This window comes from Colobus angolensis, unplaced genomic scaffold (assembly GCF_000951035.1).
Source record: "Colobus angolensis palliatus isolate OR3802 unplaced genomic scaffold, Cang.pa_1.0 Scaffold211, whole genome shotgun sequence".
Classification (NCBI taxonomy): Eukaryota; Metazoa; Chordata; class Mammalia; order Primates; family Cercopithecidae; genus Colobus; species Colobus angolensis.
The window spans coordinates 2344586-2364078 of NW_012115278.1; the positions used below are offsets into that span (position 1 = coordinate 2344586).

At 44.7% G+C, this 19493-nt stretch overlaps 1 protein-coding gene across 3 annotated transcripts in view; it reads right to left on the reverse strand.

Moving 5' to 3' along the window:
* GABRB3 (gamma-aminobutyric acid (GABA) A receptor, beta 3) overlaps positions 1–19493 on the reverse strand; it is a 227818-nt gene that overhangs the window by 64199 nt on the left and 144126 nt on the right. For 2 of the 3 annotated variants that reach the window (XM_011942872.1, XM_011942873.1), the window contains one exon: positions 5155–5375. In XM_011942872.1, the coding sequence (XP_011798262.1) occupies positions 5155–5375 (221 nt within the window). Of the gene's footprint in view, positions 1–5154; positions 5376–12761; positions 12880–19493 lie in introns of those variants that run through there. The other variant, XM_011942874.1, reaches the window with a different exon arrangement.

Below are 19493 nucleotides of genomic sequence, written 5' to 3' on the forward strand. Positions count from 1 at the left end.
AGGGAGGGAGGGGATAGCTACATCACATCCTACACCAAGATAAATTCCAAGGGATTGAACACCTAAATAGAAAATATGGAAATATAAGTACTATGGAAAGGCTAAATGGAATTCAAAGTTAACTCTCAGGCCATTCTTTTTTTTTTTCCATGAAGCACTACTCTAGAATTTGGGGATGGAATAATGAACAAGACAGAAACCATTCTTTTCTCCAAGAGTTTATATTCTCATGGTGGCTTCCCCGTCATCACGGATGGGAACAGTGAGTCAATAAGTAAGAAATGCAATAAACTGACAAGATAATGTCAGCTCTGGGTAAGTGCTACGATAACAACCCAAAATGGTAACGTAATAGAAAGTGAATAAATGATCAGGGAAGGGCTCTCCCTATGAGTGTGACAGCTGAGCAATCCTTAGTTACCTAATTACATTATAATGATGCTGAACACATAACCTTCTAGACACAGAGGAGTCTGTGTCCCGCAAGGGCAAGTGCAAAGGTCCTAGAACAGGGGCAAGCCTGATGTTTCTGAAGAGCAGAAGGAAAGTGCGCGTACTGGAAGCATGATGAGGGAGGAGGAGAGTAGCAGAAAGGGAGAGGTCAGGACTGCAGGAGCCAAGTCCTCCAGTAGTGACAGGGAGCCAAGGCAAAGCTCATTTTGGAAATGGTCAGGATGCTGAGCTGCTCTCCATTTTGATAGGGGAGGCAAAGAGTGAGCAACAGATAGCCCAGGTGGGCTCTTTGTAACTCAAAGATGAAGTTTTCCAATTAAAGTGTGTTTCCAATTAAAGTGTGAAGTAATCTCATCAAATCCAAGTGAGGGGGAGTTTGCCGAGAAGGTGAGAAGGGTCCTTATAAGGAGGGGAAGAATAAAACATGCTGGGGGTGGGGAGCAGAGAAGTGTATGAGCCAGAACTTAAAGCAAGTCAGGCGATCTTCACTGGCCTTGAGAGATGAAGAAAATGGATAGATTACTTACAGTGGCCTCAGTAATAATAAATTCCAAAGCAGGTATCACAGTCCTAAAGCTAATATATACTTTATTGCTGGTGGGAGTGTAAACTGGCATAATCCCATTTGGTAAGAAATTTATCAATATGCTTTGTAGTTGCATGATTTGGGAGACGGTGACAAAACAAGGGTTTGGGAGTTAGGGACGGCTGCATAAAAATCACGTGAGCCCTAATAACTCTGTGCGTTGATATCTTTTCTGAGGAGAAAAGTATTTTAACAGAACCACTGTATAAAACAGTTTCAGAATAAGATGCTAGTCAAACGAATTTGATGAGTTCATTTGAATCGTCTGATATAAGTTCTGGCTTCATCTTAATATTGCTTTCAATCTTTAAGTATAGAAATGGCAATTTTGCCAACTTAAAGCAATTTTTAGCCACAAGTGGGAACTTTATCATGTATGGTCCAACAGATTTTGCAATACACTTCTCAGGCAAAATATGGATTATGTTGTTTTGATGACTCAGCCTCAGATTCCCAGGTGCTTTCTGGAGCAAACTGAATACTATTTCGTGAACCCCCCTTGCCAACTCATAGCATCAGAGAAATGACAGGAAGGTATAACATGTATGGCATGAAGAAAAGACCACATTACAAAGTACGCTTAATGATGCAAGGTGAGAAGGTCAGTGACATACATCCAAGGCCCAAGAGACGGAAAAAGAAAGTTAGGAAAAGGGATGATAATTCTGCCTTCTTACAGATAGAAGAAAACTTCAGTGCAGCATCAAAGAAAACAGAAAAGCTGTGACTGGGACAGGACAAAGGCCCATTAGTTTCTTAGTCAGCCAAGATCTTCCTAGTTCCTTAAAAGGTTTGACTGTCCAAAGGAAACTGTCAAGGATTTATGTTTTATTTTAGGATGGCTTACATGCCCTGTCCAGAGCATTCTCTCCCATCACATGCTGACTTCAGCTGGCGCAGGGATCTCAGTTCACCCTCGTACTCAGCTGAGCTGAAGCTGCTAAGAAGAGCAAGCTAGTGTTAGCCCACGTTTCAAGCTCAAGGGGCTACAAGAGTCATGGGGAAAATGGCTCATGATTTAAAACAACCTTTTATCACTACAAGAATGTGATCACTCTGAAGCATATGCATGAGTGGTCAGTGACTACTTTTGCAGAGTCATCAGAGTTAAGGATTAATGATTTCCCAGAATAAGGCTGAGTTGACGTACAAACCTACGTCATGGACAGCTCATCTACAGCCAAAGGTCTTCATCTAGCCTAGATAAAGCAAAAGCCCACTGATGCTGTTCCCATAATGGCTGGGCATAAGTAACAAAAGGAGCCTGGAGGAGGTAAGTGGTGACTGACCTACCAGTGTAGGCCACTGCTGGACAGACAAGGTGAGAGCCAATCCCAGTGTCCACGGGTGAGAGAAATTCAAGACGAAGGTCTCAGTGATACAGCCAGTCCAACCAGTATTTCATGCACATCATGAGTAGGAGAGCAATCTCTGTTGGGCAGGACCTTCCCCAGCCGTACACTACAAGCAGGAGAGCAGGAACAACCCCAGCTCTCTGCAAACCTTCCACCGTGGGGAATTTAACTTCAGGGTTCTCAGCTGTGCCAGACCTCCACCAGGCCAAGGCCATAGTACCTATTTACCAAAAGGAGGCAAGGCATTGTTGGGTTACACACACTGGCCCACTCCTGGCCCGCCATGTCACCATCCAGCCAGTGCAACAGTAAAAAGACTGGGGAGGGAAGGTGGGCCTTGGGGCCAAGGAGAGGATGGAGGGTGGCTGATCCAAGTGAGCACTCACACCTTGTTTTTTATCAAAGGTCACATGTAAAATATATAAATGGTACATATACGATAGCAAAGAATATGTGTATATGAGTTTAATGATCAGTGTTGAGACTTATTAATTTGCTCTTTTGTCCAGAAGTTCAAATTAATCTCTAGAGCTACGTGTTTTTTAAATATCAAGGCAGAAATTCCTAGAATAGCCAATTTCTAATGAGCAGATGACATAAGTTTAGCTGTTAAACACATGAAGAATGTTTTGGTCACTCTATAGTTTGGAGATTCTTTATGACAACTTATCCAGGTCTATGTAACTCCGAAGAACTGTTTCAAAAATATGATGCTGTAAATAAAGAGCTAAGGAGTATACCTATACCACACTTGAAAAAAACCCAGCTACTTACTTAAAAATCCATTTCTTGATTTAAGAGGCGTTTGAGAGGCATAATGGATATAAATTTGACTAAGGCTTTTTTAGGTTATTATACAAAGTTTACTACTAAAGGTCTCCCATGGCTTATTATTACATTACTATTTAACGTTTACATATAAACTTACAGACCAAGCAATTTTTATTTTCTTGGTTTATCTTACTCTTACCTAAAATCCAACATTTTCCAAGAGTTGGGGAATTTATGACATAGTTTTTATATGTATTACATATTTCTATTTTAACAGAGTTAAAGCTCTTTGCTTTTAACAAAGACATACACAGACAGACTGACACACTCTACTTCTGGTAAAAAAAAAAATAAAGAATGCAAAACTAAAAGTGGAGAAAACCCAAATAGCATGTTTTGTTTAAAAAGTCAAACATTCCTACATTAATTTTTATTGATATTTGCTTCTTTTTGCTCTTCTCCATCACACACACATGTGCACACACATACAATACACACATTACCACACAAAACACACACCACACACACATGCACAATGCACACCAACACAACACATACCACACACACACAAACAAACCCAACACACACCACACACATCACATACCACACACATACAAAATTCAACCCACACCCCCACACACAGACACACACGCATTTACACACACATAGCTTCTTTCACTTCAGTTTGTTTGGGGATGGGAGCAGGTAGGTGGCTCCTCATTCTACATTCCCAAGACTTCTGAACAGTCGGTTTGTATAGCTGATGCACTTACCAGAACCTGAACCTTCAGAGCCTCACAACCATAGGTCTCATTTTCAGGCAAAACCATAAAACGCTGAAAACCTCCCAAAGAAACTCCAGGCTCGACTCTTTTTCAAGGAACACCATGGCTTGGGTGACATGTGCCACTTACCATTAAAAACATTTGATTTTGCTAAAATCCCAAATTCTACTCTCTAAACTGTGGTTCTGAGAAAATCACTCACATGTTCTATTTGAGGCAATGTTAAATAATTCACTCTACCCGTCTTGAGGCATGACAGTCACAGGGATGTGGATTTAAATATATACTGTTACGATTTCGCTTATAGCTGTTAGAGTCTCAGTTCAAAGGCTCTGGGCTCACAACACTTTCAGATACATCTTTTCTCCAAGCTATCCACATGCGTCCCACTCAACACTGAGAGCCACGGCTAGAGGGTCTCAAGGGCACTTTTAGGCCAGGAGTTCGAGAAGCAGACACACATACACACAAAATACTGTTCTAAAACAAAGCAAACCCCGAATCAGGCAAAATCTATGCGGGAGACAGAAGATTTTTAAGGGCACCATTTAGCAAGGTGATATTCAAAATAACTGACCACCAGCTGGGATGGAGCCCCATGGAAAGGCCCGGCGGTTTCCAGGGCAACCAGGGAAGCCCAGGGCCTCCTCACCGGAACTCAGGAAGGCAGCCTGGTTTCCTGATTTGAGTGATTATGGGCGCTGGAGAGAGATGTTTCTCATCAGGAAACCTCTCACTTAGTCATTCCCATAAATATTCGTGGCACTACCTCAATAAAGCTCCATGGAGAGTAAACCCCACAATCTGCGCCACAGACTTTTTTTTCAACTGTGCAGACAGCTTTGAAAAAACTCCGCTGAAGCCACTGCAGTGTCAGGGCAATATTAATTACAGGGCTCTGTGGCTATGATACGGGAAATCCATCCTGAGGGAATCTGTGTTCTTAGACGTGGCAATCCAATTATATACAATTGATCCAAAGGTGGCTGTTTTTCAACGGCTTGATGACTATTTATAGTAACAGTAAGGCCCCAAATTTTATGGTTATGAGATTTTTTTTTTTTCTGCGAAGCTTAAAGTGCTTCATAGACGCTTCCTCATTAATCTGAGGTCACTGCCTCACTTACGATAATCATCTCAAGTGAGAAATTCCACACCCATGCATCATGCAACAGCAAAATTGGCCCTGAAGAGGCACACAGACCTGAGCCCATACAGCACTGTCCCATCAGGGTGAAGGCGGATCATGCGGTTTTTCACTGTCACTCCATGCACAAATGACTTTTTGTCATTTAAGAAATATGTGTCGGGCACCCATAGCTGGTCAGCCACTCGATTGTCAAGCGTGAGGTTGAGAGGGATCCCAGAATAGGCGAGCCTTTTATCTCTCCAATATTGTTGAAAATACATGGTTAAGGTATAATCCTGGGGGGAAAAGAAAAGAAAGAAAGTTAGTGTATACGCATCCACAGGCGTATCCCCTCCACCATCAGCCACATTCAGGTTGCAATCTAGGCTCTACAGTGAATAACCAGGAGAAATGGATGTCATTTTTATGCAGGATGGGAAGCAATGGCTGTTTTCTTGTGAATGCAAATACCAGCTTTAATAGGTACACGAATCTGTGTGTGTCACGTATAGACGTCCTCTGTTTTACTTAGGTAAGAAGCAGATTAGACAAACTGGCATTTAACAGATAACAGCATAGAAACAAAGGGGGAAAAGTCATTGTAAAAGCAGGTTGCTGGCGGGGAACTAGATTGTTCCATGGATGTTCCCTCTCCCAGCAGGCAGACAGGTGCTTTAACCACCCACGACAGATGAGCTCTGTCTACAAACTCTCTCTCTGCAATTTGAGCCACTTTCCTCTGGTTCTGCCCTCCATGAGGGTTATAAATACAAACCCGCCGTAAACATCCTCCAGAGACGCCAGGGCTTGTGGGAGGTCTCCATGCCCTACCTATCGTATTTCTTTCTTCCTCCAGCTTGCCGTGGCCATTTCTACATTAAGTGGACCATAGAATCACCTGGAGATGAGGAGCTGTTCACCTGGGGAAAATGGGACCCTGAGGTCAAAGCAGGATGTGGGAGGTGGAAGACAGACAGGGCCATGGTGTTGTCCACAGGCTTGCCCACAAAATTACCAAATATCTATGCGATGGTTCTGCTTTTGTTTTGCCAAAGCAGTTAGTTCAGTGAGAACAAAGTGGGAAAAAAGACGACTCAGAGGCTAGACACAGGAGAACAAAAGAAATTCTCTTTTTGTTGGGGGCAATCACCATTCAGTTCTAGAATGACCAAGTCTAAAAATCTGGTGATATTCAGAGGACATTTCGAACCCCTCTGTGGAAGGACACAAGCTGGAAAATCAAAAGTTAGGAGGTAAATTCTCCAACCACGGAGGGAAAAACATCACTGCCATTCTGCATAAGCAGCTTTCTGAGTTCACATCCTTATAAGATCACGTCTGCAAGCATCCTCACCTGTGGGCAGCGAGAGGCCGAGAACAAACCAGCTGAAGAATCCAGCCTAGACACAGGCCTCCTGACAACCCTTCCAGGATTCTCTTTGCTTCTCACAGGGCAATTCACGGTGTTGCTAACCTGATGACTGTTTATTGCTGTTCTCAATAGTGTTGGAATACAGAGGCCTAGAGACGGATAGGGGACATGGATTTGTCTTCAGGTGCTCGCCGCAAGAGCGGGAAACAAAACCAGCTTGTACTATAGCACTACAAACAAAATACATTTTTAAGCTTTGAGTCTCATAAAAATTAAGAGTAGAAGGAAAGGCAAGAAAGTCCAAATGGGCTGGACAGTCTTTAGAGAGGCCTTGTCTTCAACTTAAAAGAGAGGCAGCATTGAAGCAGATGAAAAGAAGCAGGCATTTTTTCCCCCAGACACATTCGTGGGCAGAGCTCTGTGCCTAGTAATAACCTGTGGGGGCCCTCACCACCACCACCACCGAAAGATTCTCGCAGAGCAGATGGCACTCAAGATAAGCCTCGGCTAGGCAGACAGCACATAGGGCACATCAAAAACACACGGGCTGTTGCTTTGAAGGGCCTGATGAAAAAGCCTGTGGAGTACAGTTTTGCTGGAATGCTGGGTTTATGGGGAAAAGAGAGCAGAGCGATGGGTCAGGCTAGACCCCAGGGCAGTGACCAGAAGGTGGAAACTAGAATGCCACCTTCGCAGCCAATGAAAGCCACTGACAGTTTCCATGGAGCAGAGAGCCATGACCAAGAGTATTAACTGTGTCTTTTATTTCTGTATTCAGATGCTTTGATCTGTGACCCTGTGGACCTTGGAGGGAGGGCCCCTTCCAGGGCTGGCTAACTCCTAGAGATGGTAAGCAACTCTCCTAGGAATGTACCTTTCACAAACCAACCAACCAATCCAGAACCCACACCCCGGCCACCTCTTTTGTTTGTTTTTACAGTCCAGAGGTCTTTTATTTTTTCTACCTATTATGCCATAAATTCACAGGGCATAGATTTCAGCGGCTAAGACTCCAACCTCCTCTTTTACTGAGCTTGCACACTCTGGGGTCCCTATCACCTGCCTAAACTGCCCCAGGTCCAGGTACTGGACAACTAAAGACAGCCCCTGTGCCCCATGGGCCTGAAATCATTTAAACCGGCCAATTCTGAGCCTGCTCACCCGGTGTCACCCATTCCTTTCCAGCAACCACAATGAAGGCATTTCCCCTCCCTCTGCTGCCTGACCCACCCTGGCGCTCCCTGAACAGCCCCCATGGCATGGTGTGGCTCCCTGCTGCCCCGGAACTGGGAGGAACACACTCTCTTCTCAATGGCAGTCGTCTCCTGATCTGTCGGCCTTGCCTGACCTAAATAATAATAAAACCTCCATTTTAAAACACAAAACCACTTGTGAGAAAAACTAGCATAGCAATGGTGAGTTCAAGGGGTAGAAGGGATGGTGTGCGGGGGCCTCCGAGGAGTGGACAGTGCTGAGTGGTGGGTAAAGCAAAGGCCTGAAAGGTTCTTGGACACCAGGCTGATGTGAAACATCAGGATGAGAATGCACCTTCACAGGGCATATTCCGCCCCTTCATCACCACTACCTTTCGCTGGCGTGGGTGGAGCGCTGGAACTGAGGCGCACAAAGCTGTGGTTTCACAACAAAAGGACGTGTGTTAGCAGTGGCAACCACAGGGTTTCTCTACTATCACCCTCCATGTGACATTCGTGTTGAAATAGAAGTTTCCCTTGTTTCTTTCTTTACTCCTAACCCCGCATCCTTACGCCTCAGTCGCGATGTCTAGCGCCCTTCTCAGAGCCCCTCCGGATGGGCTTGCACAAGGCTTGCCACGAGAAGGCAGAGAACTCGTCCGTCAGCCCTGGGAGCCAGCTGTCACTCACAGCCTGACAGCTTGGGCTCCGCGTCTTATTTTGGACCGTGTCGCTCTCCGCACCATCAGCAGCGCCTCTCAGTTTGGGTCTCGGGTGTTTGCTGAGGTGACTTGAGTGGACTAGGGGGTAAGAGTTTAGGTAACAGCGGGAGGGAAAAGCTGGTATGTAAATCCAAACCCGCTGCATGTGATCAGCCACGTATGGCAACGACCATCACATCAGTGGGGGCACAAATCAGCGTCCTCCTTCTTTTCTGGGATACTTACTAGCTGGCAAAGGGAAGGGAAGGGGATAGTGGAAAGGTACAAGCCTCCCTCCACTCTCGTGCAGCTGGGAGTAGTAAATGCAGGGTTTTCCTGTTCTGGGGGCCACGGTGCCGCCCCTTGTAACATGCAGTGGTGAGCACTGAGGCAGGAACAGCGGGCAGCCGCTTGTGTGCATGATCCTTCAGCAAACTCCAGGCCCCGTGCTGCCTAGCACCTCATTTAACTATGAAGCATATATTATAATTATTATCCTATATCGATGAAGTAACAAAAATTGAAGAGCTGAAGTAACTTGCTCCTCATCCGCTCCCTCCACTCCCTCAAACACAAGTAACCCGGGACAGCGGGACTTGAAGTTCAGGCCACCTCCCTTCAGGGCCTGGCTCTCAATGTGGAAGCTCCAAGGGGTGGGAGCTAAACATGTCCTCATAATAAAGGGGAGTGGGCTTGGCAGGGTGGGGCTTTGAAAGGATGTCTCTGAGCATGGAGAGTCAGGTCATGCAGGGGTTGTTCAAAGGGAGTCATCAGAACTCCGGCACCGCCAACTCCTCCTTCCACGCCCGATCCATCACCAAACATTTAGCATAGTTGCTACAGAAAGATGCTTTGTAAAAGTATCCTTTCCTTCAATGCATCCTGTGCATCCCAGGGAAGTTACCAATGTTTACATTTGCAGTGATGTGGCATGAACCAAAGAGAAGAGCAGTCACAGAGAGATGGAATTTGCATGCGATGCAGTGTCTGTCAGAATTTGAATTCCAAGCCCATCTGCAGAAACGGAAGATCCTTCAGACTTTGAAACTCCAAGGATTAAAGGAATATTGGCTGTGGGGAGCAGAGGGGACACTGGACTCCTCACAGAACATGAAATGGAAATTAAGCCTTTGTTCTTTAACCTTAATGCTCGAGGTGGACTCAGGTGATGTCTGGGCACAAAAATAAGAAATGACTGGGAAGGGTGGAGCTTCTCAAAGAAGAGCCAAGCTGGCCATTCTGGGGCAGGGTGGGCCCGTTGCTGTGGTTCCTGCTGGCTGACAAGGGGTTAGGGAGGTAGCAGTGGACACCAAATGAGACAGATAGTTGATATCGTTTACAGAAGCAGCCTGCGTCCTCCACCAATTGAGTTGCTACCGTTCCCTCTTTTGCTAGACCCCCAGGATGCACAAGAAAATATCTGTATCACCAGATACAGGCTTGCCTTACTGTACTGTGCTTCACAGATATTGCATTTTTAACAAATCGAAGGTTTGTGGCAACCCAGCGTTGAGCATGTAAGTCGATCAGCACTGTTTTTCCAACAGCATATCCTCACTTCATGTCTCTGGGTCATATTTCGGTAATTTTCACAAGATTTCAATCTCAGTATTTCATTATTTTTATATTGGTTATGGTGACCTATAATCAGGGACATTTGCTATTACTATTATTATCGCTCTGGGGCACCAGGAATAGCACCCACATAAGACGGCAAACTTATCGTACAAATGTTGTGTGTCCTCTGACTGATCTACCAACTGAACCTTAACCCTGTATCTCACCCTCTCCTTGGGCCTCCCTATTCCCTGAGACACAACAATATCAAAATGAGGCCAGTTAGTAATCCTCCAATGGCCTCTAAGGCTTCAAGTGCAAGGAAGAGTCACCCATCTCTCACGGTAAATGAAAAACTAGAAATGATTAAGCTTAGTGAGGGAGGCAGGTCAAATGACTGACGTGGAAAGACGTTTTATAGGCCTAACGTTAGGCCTTTTCTACCAGTTAGCCAAATTGTGAATGCAATAAAAAGTTTTAGTAGGAAATTAAAAGAGCTACTCCAGTGAATGGTAAGAAAGTCAGTCTTATTGCTGATATGGATAGAATATCGAACCAACCACAACATTCTCTTAAGTCAAAGTTTAATCTAGGGCAAAATCCTAACTCTCTTCAATTCTATAAAGGCTAAAAGAGGCAAGGCAGCTGCAGAAGAAAAGTTAGAAGACAGGAGAGATTGGTTCATGAGGTTTAAGCAAGGAAGCCATTTCCATAACAAACATGCAAGGTGAAGGAGCAAGTGCTGATGGAGAAGCTACAGCAAGTTATCCAGAAGATCCTGCTAAGATCACTGATGAAGGTGGTTACATTCAACAACAGATTTTCAGTGTAGACTTTGGAAGAAGTCTTTTCTAATGGAAGAAGATGCCATGTAGGGCTTTCACAGCAAGACAGAAGTCAATGTTTGGCTTCGGAGCTTCAAAGGACAGGCTGACTCTCTTGTTAGGGGCTAACTGCAGCTGCTGACTTTAAGTTGAAGCCAATGTTCACCGACCCTTTTGAACATCCTAGGGCCCTTAAGAATTATGCTAAGCTACTCTGCCTATGCTCAATAAACGCAACAATAAAACCTAGGTGTCAACACGTGTTTACAAAACTGAATATTTTCAACCCACAGTTGAGACCTTCTGCTCAGAAAAAAACATTCCTTTCAAAATGTTACTGCTCATTTTCAATGCACCTGGTCACTCAAGAGCTCTAATGGATATATACAAAGAGATGGATGCTGTTTTCAAGTCTGCTAACACAACATCCATTCCGCAGCCCATAGATAAAGGAGAAACTGACTTTCAAGTTTTATTATTTAAGAAATACATTTCGTAAGGCTATAGCTGCCATAGACAGTGATTCTTCTGACGGATCTGGGCAAAGTCAATTGAAAATGTTCTGGAAAGGACTCACCATTCCAGATGTCAGTAAAAACATTCATGATTTATCGGAGGAGGTCAAAATATCAACACCAACAGGAGTTTGGAAGATGTGGATTCCAGCCCTCATGGATGACTCTGAGGGGTTCGAGTCATTGCAGATGCGATGGGAATAGCAAGAGAACTAGAAGTGAAACTTTAAGATGTCCCTGAATTTCTGGAATCTAATGATTAAACTTGAATGAATGAGGGGTTGCTTCCTATGGATGAGCAAAGCGTGGTTTCTTGAGATGGAATCTACTCCTGGTGAGGATGTTGTGAACATTGCTGTAATGACAACAAAGGATTTAGAATATTACATAAACTTAGTTGATAAAGCAGTGGCAGGGTTTGAGAGGACTGACTCCAATTTTGAAAGAAGTTCTACTGTGGGTAAAACGCTACCAAACAGCATCCAATGTTACAGAGAAATCTTTCATGAAATGAATAGTCAAAGTAATACATTTCATTGTTGCCTTATTTAAAGAAACTGCCACAGTTTTCAGCAACCACCACCCTGATCAGTCAGCAGCCATCAACACTGAGGCAAGACACTCCACCTGCAAAAAATCAGGACTGTCTGAAGGCTCAGATGATTGTTAGCATTTTTAGCAATACAGTATTTTTAATTAAGGTATGTACATTTTATAGACATCATGTTATTGGACAGTTAATAGACTACAATATAGTGTAAACATAACTTTTATATATCTTAGGAAATCAAAAAACTTCTGACTCACTTCATGATATTTGCTTTACAGCAGTGGTCTGGAACAGAACTTGAAGTATCTCTGAGGGTGTACCTGTATTTACTCAGTTATTCAGAAAATGTTTACTGAGTGCTTACCGCCTGCTAGACAACTTGAGGGAGGCGAAGATGAACTATAGGCACTAAGGGCCCTAAGGGACTGGCCATGTGGCAGAGACAATAATTGCAGGTTCCAAGAATTCAAAAGCAATCTAGGTTAAGTGCTATACTAAACACGAAGGGATATGGCAATCAGAAAAAGCCACTTCTGGGAAGGATGACTACAGATGAATTCTTGGAAAAACAACCATCTGATCTAAACCTAGAAGTAAAAGATTCAGCTATGTGAAGGGCAGGGCGGCTGCCCCGGAGGGCCAGTCGTGGGTATGAACATCTGGACAAAGCAGTTCCTAGATATCAACTTACCCCACACAGCTATTTTCACAAAAAAGCAGTGCCACAGGGCGAGGCAGAGGAGATAGCTCCACAGGGTGAACCTCACCTTCTACCTAGGTTGGTGACCCCCTAGGGTAGCTGAGGGAGCCCTAGAGAGAAGAAAAGGGGCCAGCAGAGGCCTGAAACGACAGTCCTCAAACAGAGGCTCTGAGGCCTTGGAAATCAGCGCTGGGAGGTGTGGGGGAGTCAGGTCCAAGAGCGCCCCCACTCCTTGTGACTCTGCAGAGAGCCCGCGTCCCCGACTTTCACCGCTTCTGTCTGGTAGCGGGCCCACATGGGGACACCAGGGAGTCTCCTGGTATCCCGGTGCTCAGGTCCCGCCAGGATCACCGGGATGATCACGACCTCCGCCAGGCTCACCGAAGTCGTAACTGTTGCTTCTTCTCCATGTCTGCTCTTTACCGGGGAGGCCGAAGCTCGGGGAGTCGCAGGGGTGGAGTGTGGGGAGAAGCAGCTTCCTGGAGGCGCAGGGCTTAGCGAAGCAGAGGCAACCAGGGGCGGGGCCTGGGGAGGAGGGCAGCTCCGGGAAGCCGGGCCGGGAGGAGGCGTGGCCTGGGGCGGGAGGAGGCGTGGCCTGGGGCGGGAGAAGGCGTGGCCTGTGGCTTGAGGGGCGTGGCCCCTAGCGGAAAAGACGGGGCCCAGCTCCGGAGCCTGGCCGGCAGGCTCCTCCCCGTGCGCCGTGCGCCCTGCGGCTGCGTGGTGGGGAACCTCGTCCTGGGAGGGTGGACCTGATTAGCTTAGCACACACCGGGGAGAGACAGGCTGTCTTCTGGCACTGGTCCTTGGCTGTGGCACAGCCAGCATTATCAGCACATCTAGACCGAATGTGTTGGCAGGAGGAGGAGGAGGAGGAGGAGGAGGAGGAGGAGGGGGTATTGGTGGAGAGGTCAGAGCTTGCGGAAATAGCTTCCAGTGGGGTTGCAGAGACACAGCCCCGTGTCCAGGGGATGCAGAACCGTGCTCGGCTGTGGGTGAGCCCCACAGACCAAAGGTGGCAACACTCAACCTCTCACATCACCAGAATCTTCAGCCCTGGTGCAGCTTCTAAGCTCACCGAGCCTCTTCTGGTTATAATTCGATGTAACCTGACTTTAGAACACCACAATCTTAGTAGGAGTTGAGATTTACAGCCATTCAAGCATTTATAAATTAGCCCTCCTGTAAATTAAGACACAATGAATGTGTGTGCACCAACAGTCACCCAACTTATTTTGTTAGCAGGTGTCTCCACAGCCCTGGGCACCCTGAGAACGTTTGGCTTCTGGGTCAGGTGCAGCGCCAATCCTGAGATGGGGCTGGCCCTGGAATGGATACAGTACTTGGAAGGCTCTAGGTATAGGAAATGAGATGTCCTGGCGCCCACCAACCCTCCACCACCCCACTTACTCAGCGGTTCAACCCCTAACCCTCACCAGCGAAGGCCGCTGGGGAAGCCCATGTGGAGAAATTATCCTTGGACTCCTGCATCCCTAGGCCAGGCTCCCGGAGGTAAGGCTGTTTCCTCTGGGTGGGCAGGAGCCCAGGGCACCTGCAGAGACCTTCTGGGCCCCTGCTCTACCCAGTCCCTCTGTACCTGAAACAGCTGTCCAGAGAAGGGAAAGCTGCCAGCACCTCTAGTTATACTGTGACAGGTTCCTGTGGACATTGAGGCCCTGGGATAGGGGAGTTAATGGAGAGTGCTCAGGCAGCGAGGAGGAAAGCACAAGGGAATTTTCCAGTCCACTGGGAACTGGACCTCTCTGGAGTATGTTGTATACATGTGAGTTGTTTTGCTGAATTATAGTTGGTTTGAACTATTGTAGTTTGTCAAAATCATTAGATAAGATGTCTTGAATACCTTTCTTTCTCTTATAAAAACCTGAAGAACTTAGAACCAGCATGAAGAAATATTCGAGTAAAAATTGCATTCAAAACAAAGGGTCTTTCTTAAAAACAGAATCTTTCTTTAAAAAAGGGGTCTTTCTTAGAAACTTTGCAAACAAAATCACTTGAATTAAAAAGTTATTTATTCATCTTGGCTTATTTTAGGGATCATAAAGCCCTTTGATAATCTAATGAAATCAGGGGCCCTCTCCACAGACAATACAGTCTCTCTCGGGATTGGTGCGTGTCTCAAACAGCACAAAACCCTGAAGTTCATGGGATGCGTGTTTTACAAGCTCAAATTGCTTTCAATACTAGTGGGTGGAGTTCTGCAAATCTGTAAGTCATTTGTTTAGGATGTGTGCAATGTTTTCCTATTGAAAAAAATATGACAAAAAGGGTTGTTAGGTTTCACTCCAGATTATCAATTTCATGCAAAGGTAAGAAGCCATGGTTCCTGGTAAGACACCAGGACTACCCCCGGCTCCCTGTTTTGGAGCCACAGTGCTGCTGGGAGGTGAGGAAAGTATTGCTGGACCTAGAAGCTATAGAGGAAGCCCTGAGTGCTGGGAGCAGGCATTCTGGAATATGAACCACCCACGAGTCAAGCATTTATACATAGTGACTGTCCTTTCAAAATCTCCTGAGAATATACAAGCAGCAGCAACAACAAACCAAAATGAAACCTCAGCTCATCTTTAGGTGTATAATTCCGGCAGCTCAGATGAATTGCAGTAAGACATATAAACAACAAAGTTTCTTCCTGCTTGTGCAAATCTCTTGGCACTTATCACATTAAAATGACAAGAATACACATTTGAAAGTGGAAATATTGCTCATTATTCTGCAATTAAGTAATTGACTACATTCCTTAGCACAGGAAATGAAGAAAAAATTTACTATCCCCGAGAAAGAAATGCAATTTCTAAACCAAATTTAAATATTTAACTGCAGCTGTGAAAACCACAGGACACCTGCATTTGCATCTGGTTCAGCAAGTTTATGATACAAAACCTTGCAGGTAAGTTGTTCTCAGGTCAGGGAAGATGGAAAATTGTTTTGAGAAGCTTACATAAGCCCTAGGTGGTGGTGACTTCCTTTGCAGTCATTCCTACAAGGAAGGTTAGGCTGAGGGAATTGGCACTTTTTTAAACAAAATTTATTTAGGCAATTCCAATCTATTCCATTTAATGACCAAGAACTGAGTATCTAACATTACAACCAACTCTCCTCTCACAACAGACTTGGATGGTATCTAGCTTTCCATTCGCTGACTCTATTTGATGTTTAATAATAAAACAGCTTCCTTCTCTGCCTCCCTCCATCTTGCTTTAAGCATTGATTATCTGCCATAAGCCAAGAACCATGCTTAGTGTTAGGGATCCAGAGATAAGGAAGACAGAATTGATACCTTTATAAAGCTCACTATCTAGTGGGGAGAAAGAAAAATGGATCCAAGTACAATTAGAGTGATCAGGAGAAGCAGCTTTGGAAGCAAACGTGCCCAAGTCTCAAGTCGGCCTCCCATTGGCCCAGCCAGTGACAGGTGACCTCACTGTCCTATGACTGTCACTGGATCTGTGAAGACTGCCAGCCACACATTCTGAAGTCCTTAGCAGGGGGAGGACATGCTGTGCTGAGTTAAGTGTACAACAATGCAAAAGAAGTGTGTATGTAAGGGTCCTCTCACTAAGCCTAGGGCTGGCAGGAGAGGAGTCCGGTTACTGAGGCTTTTCAGCCTTTATACCTGCCCAAAGGCAGAGTGTGCATTTATGCCTGCACCTAAATGCTGAAAGTAGTCAGAAGATGAAGTAGTCACCTCTGTATGAAATCTGAAAGGCCTGGTGAGAAGAGATAGTCTCCCAGGCCCCTAAAGCCATCTGAGAAGCTGATGTAGGATAGGAATTATTTTGAAAATGTTTTCCTTTGTAAGTCTAAAAAGATACTTTTCTGGAGTCAAGTAAGTTTGAAAAGCAAAATGATTGCACTGACCTACATTCAAAGGACAAATAAATTGTACTGTGAGAAGAAATCTGGAGAATTCAACCTAAGCCAATGAGAACCAGGGAAATGTAAGAGAGATGCCCTTCACGAAATAAACTCTTTATGCAGGTGCTGGTTTGCCGATGGTGTGGGGTGTGGTGGAGCAAAATGTGTCAGACTCAGTGGGTGACACCCTTGCCATGTGCCTTACTTGGGAAAGTTATCTAATCGTTCTGAGCCTCAGCAACCTCTTGTGTAAAAATGAAACTAAAAATGCTCCTTTTGCAAAAGTGCTGTAGCCATTAATTGGTCTAACAATGCTTAACACAGTGCTGGACTCACAACAGGCGTTTGGAAAATTCTACTTTCTCTTGTCTCAAAAGCAGGGACAGTCACCCCTGAAAGAAGACCTTCCAGAACCAAATGAAAAAGGACCCTCTTTATGAGCTGCCCCCAGCCCCACTGTTCCACAGCAAGTACACACCAAACCACAAAGGAAAATGTGCTTGTTTTCCTGAGATGCAGGTGAAGAAATCTCAGTCCAATGGTGTAGAATTCCCAGTACTATCTGGAGCAGGCTTCACCCTTTGCTCTCAAATCCCAAGTTTCATCGTCTACTCAATATCCAAATGTAATGCAAGCTTGTTTCCTGAAATGTATCAGGTCACTGGCTTTTTTCCATAAAAATTTTTTCTGCTGTGAATTACTTTGAAGTTACAAATTAAAATTAAACACAAATTTGTAAAACAGCTACAGTGCTCATCAAAATGAAAACACCACCAGCCATCCTACCACCCTGACCCTGACAGCCACCCTTCCAGTGCTCCAGGGCTCACCTCCCACCCACCCTCTCTTCCCTGTGCCTTTAGAAAATCCCATCCTATAGTCCAGTGATTCCTCCATATAAGGAACATTTTCAATACGCATTCCCTCTGCAGCCCCCTTTAGTTGTAAGTTGGTGACCTACTGTAGCCTTTTTGGGGCGAGGTTACTTCTTCTACCAAACTGGGCACCAAGGAGCTAAGGGAGAAGAGCATCCCTGTTTCCCACTCCTGATCAGCCTCTGGGTCTTCCTTCTTCCCCTGCTGTCTCTGGCCCATTCTACTTCCCTGGGATTTGGATGCACTGATCCCACTGCCTTCTGAACCTTTCCGTCCGGATGCTCCACATGCAACCCAAGATCGCCATGTCCAAAATTAACTCACTGGCTTCCTGCCTCAAATGTGTTCGTCCACCCACCCAACCACCTACTCAACCCCACCCATACCAGAAGCAGTATACCAGCCTCTTCTTTCATTCTCACCCTAACCTCCAACAGTCACTATGTTCTACTGATACTAGTTCCTAAAAGTCTTCCATCTCTAGAATGGGATCATGAGGTCAGTTGCAGTGCTGAGAGCTGGAGTGGGTCCACTAATGTTGCCATGGCAACAGATTAGCAGATGAGTGCCTAGACTCACAAATGGCATCCCAGAAGCAGGCTTACCCATAGTGTCTAGAGTATGGAGGTCAAATACCAGACCTCAGACATGTTCTGGGTTAAACAGAATATAGGGAATGACCAGATGTCTCACACTCTATATGGGGGCAGATGTTCCAACCAACACAATATTATATGAATGAACTTCTGGAATGTGCTGGTAAACTACAGAGTCATTGCATACTCTCCTTTATTTTAAACAGGTATTTATCTGAACAATACTCACTAAATACTTATGTATATATGTGTTTGTGTATTTTCTCTTTAAATGTATACATACATTTAGAGAGAAAAAACTTTAAAAAATTATATATATATAAATATTAGATCATCTCTAAAGATTAGATAACTTTCCCAAGTAAGAAAGAGAGAGGAAGAGAGAAAGACCTTATATGTTGAAACATATGGTTACTAATCAGAGCCATAGTTTTATTTTCCAGCAACTATCTTCAGTTAAGAGAATTCCCAAAGGGAATGCAGTGACTCCCAACGATATCATTCTTCCAAAGATGCTCCGAGAACTGGCTGTGAAAACATCCGTATTGCTTGGACAAGTCACCCTCAGCCTCCATATTTCAAAGCGACTTGAACTGAGTGAACATTGCCCCTGGAGACTGGCGAGTGATTCATCCCCATTCTGACTGTGTGACGTGTATCAGGCTGGATGATCCATGCCTCTGTGCTCTTCCCCTGCTTAAGCAGAGCTCCTGCAGATGGCCATAAGGTTAAGAATTCTATGTTCTTAAATGGTGATGGTCCTCTCTTAGGTGGTATGGTTTACAGAGTTTGTGTTACTAGATTTGCTAAACTGAGTATCACTTAAAATTACTTGTCTGAATCCCTTCAAGAGAGTAGACAAGGTAAAAAAAAAAAAATGCTTAAACAGAAAGAAGGACGTTTATTTATCAGGAGGAATGATTTCTGATATTTGGCACAAGTGAATGCCAGTGCCGTACCAGTCAACCTTTCTTAATGGGTTTTTTACTCTTTTTCATTTACAGAATGAGTATTTCTGTCCTAAGCCTGCTCCCATAGCCTTACACTTTGAAAACTGAATTGCCCTTTGATTTCATATATGTGCATCTAGATCAGGATTTGTCAATGGATTTCCTTACCTCAAAGATAAATCATGTGGATGAGTGATGCCATGCATTTTAGAGTTCTTTCAATGTCTGAGATGTGCTATTTTTAGACAGCAAGGCTATTCATTTCTGAGATCATGCCTATTTCTAGTTTCTGGGCAGAACTTACTAGATTATTGCTGTTAGACAAATCACAATATCAACAGTACTGCACTTGATATAGCTGAGAAATACTAGTTTGATAGTTGTCTTTTCTGAATTGCTATTAATTGGAGAAATATTTGGATGGACGTCTCCGCAAGGCATTGCATAAAGCAGCCCTATCCTCTGGAATACTGTAATCAAAGCCTAGGTAGCCAGAAAGGAACTGCAATGCAGGTTTCATATACCCAATCAAGCACAGTGCCAAAGGAGGGAAAACACGAGTGTTAACCTTTAGATTGGAGAATAATAGCACCTTATTTCTACTTTTTGAACAAAGGACCTTGTACTTTAATTTTGCCTTAGGCCCCTCAAATTATATAGCTGCCCCTGGTTGTGAGTAGTAAACTAACCTAGTTCTTTGTCTCTGAC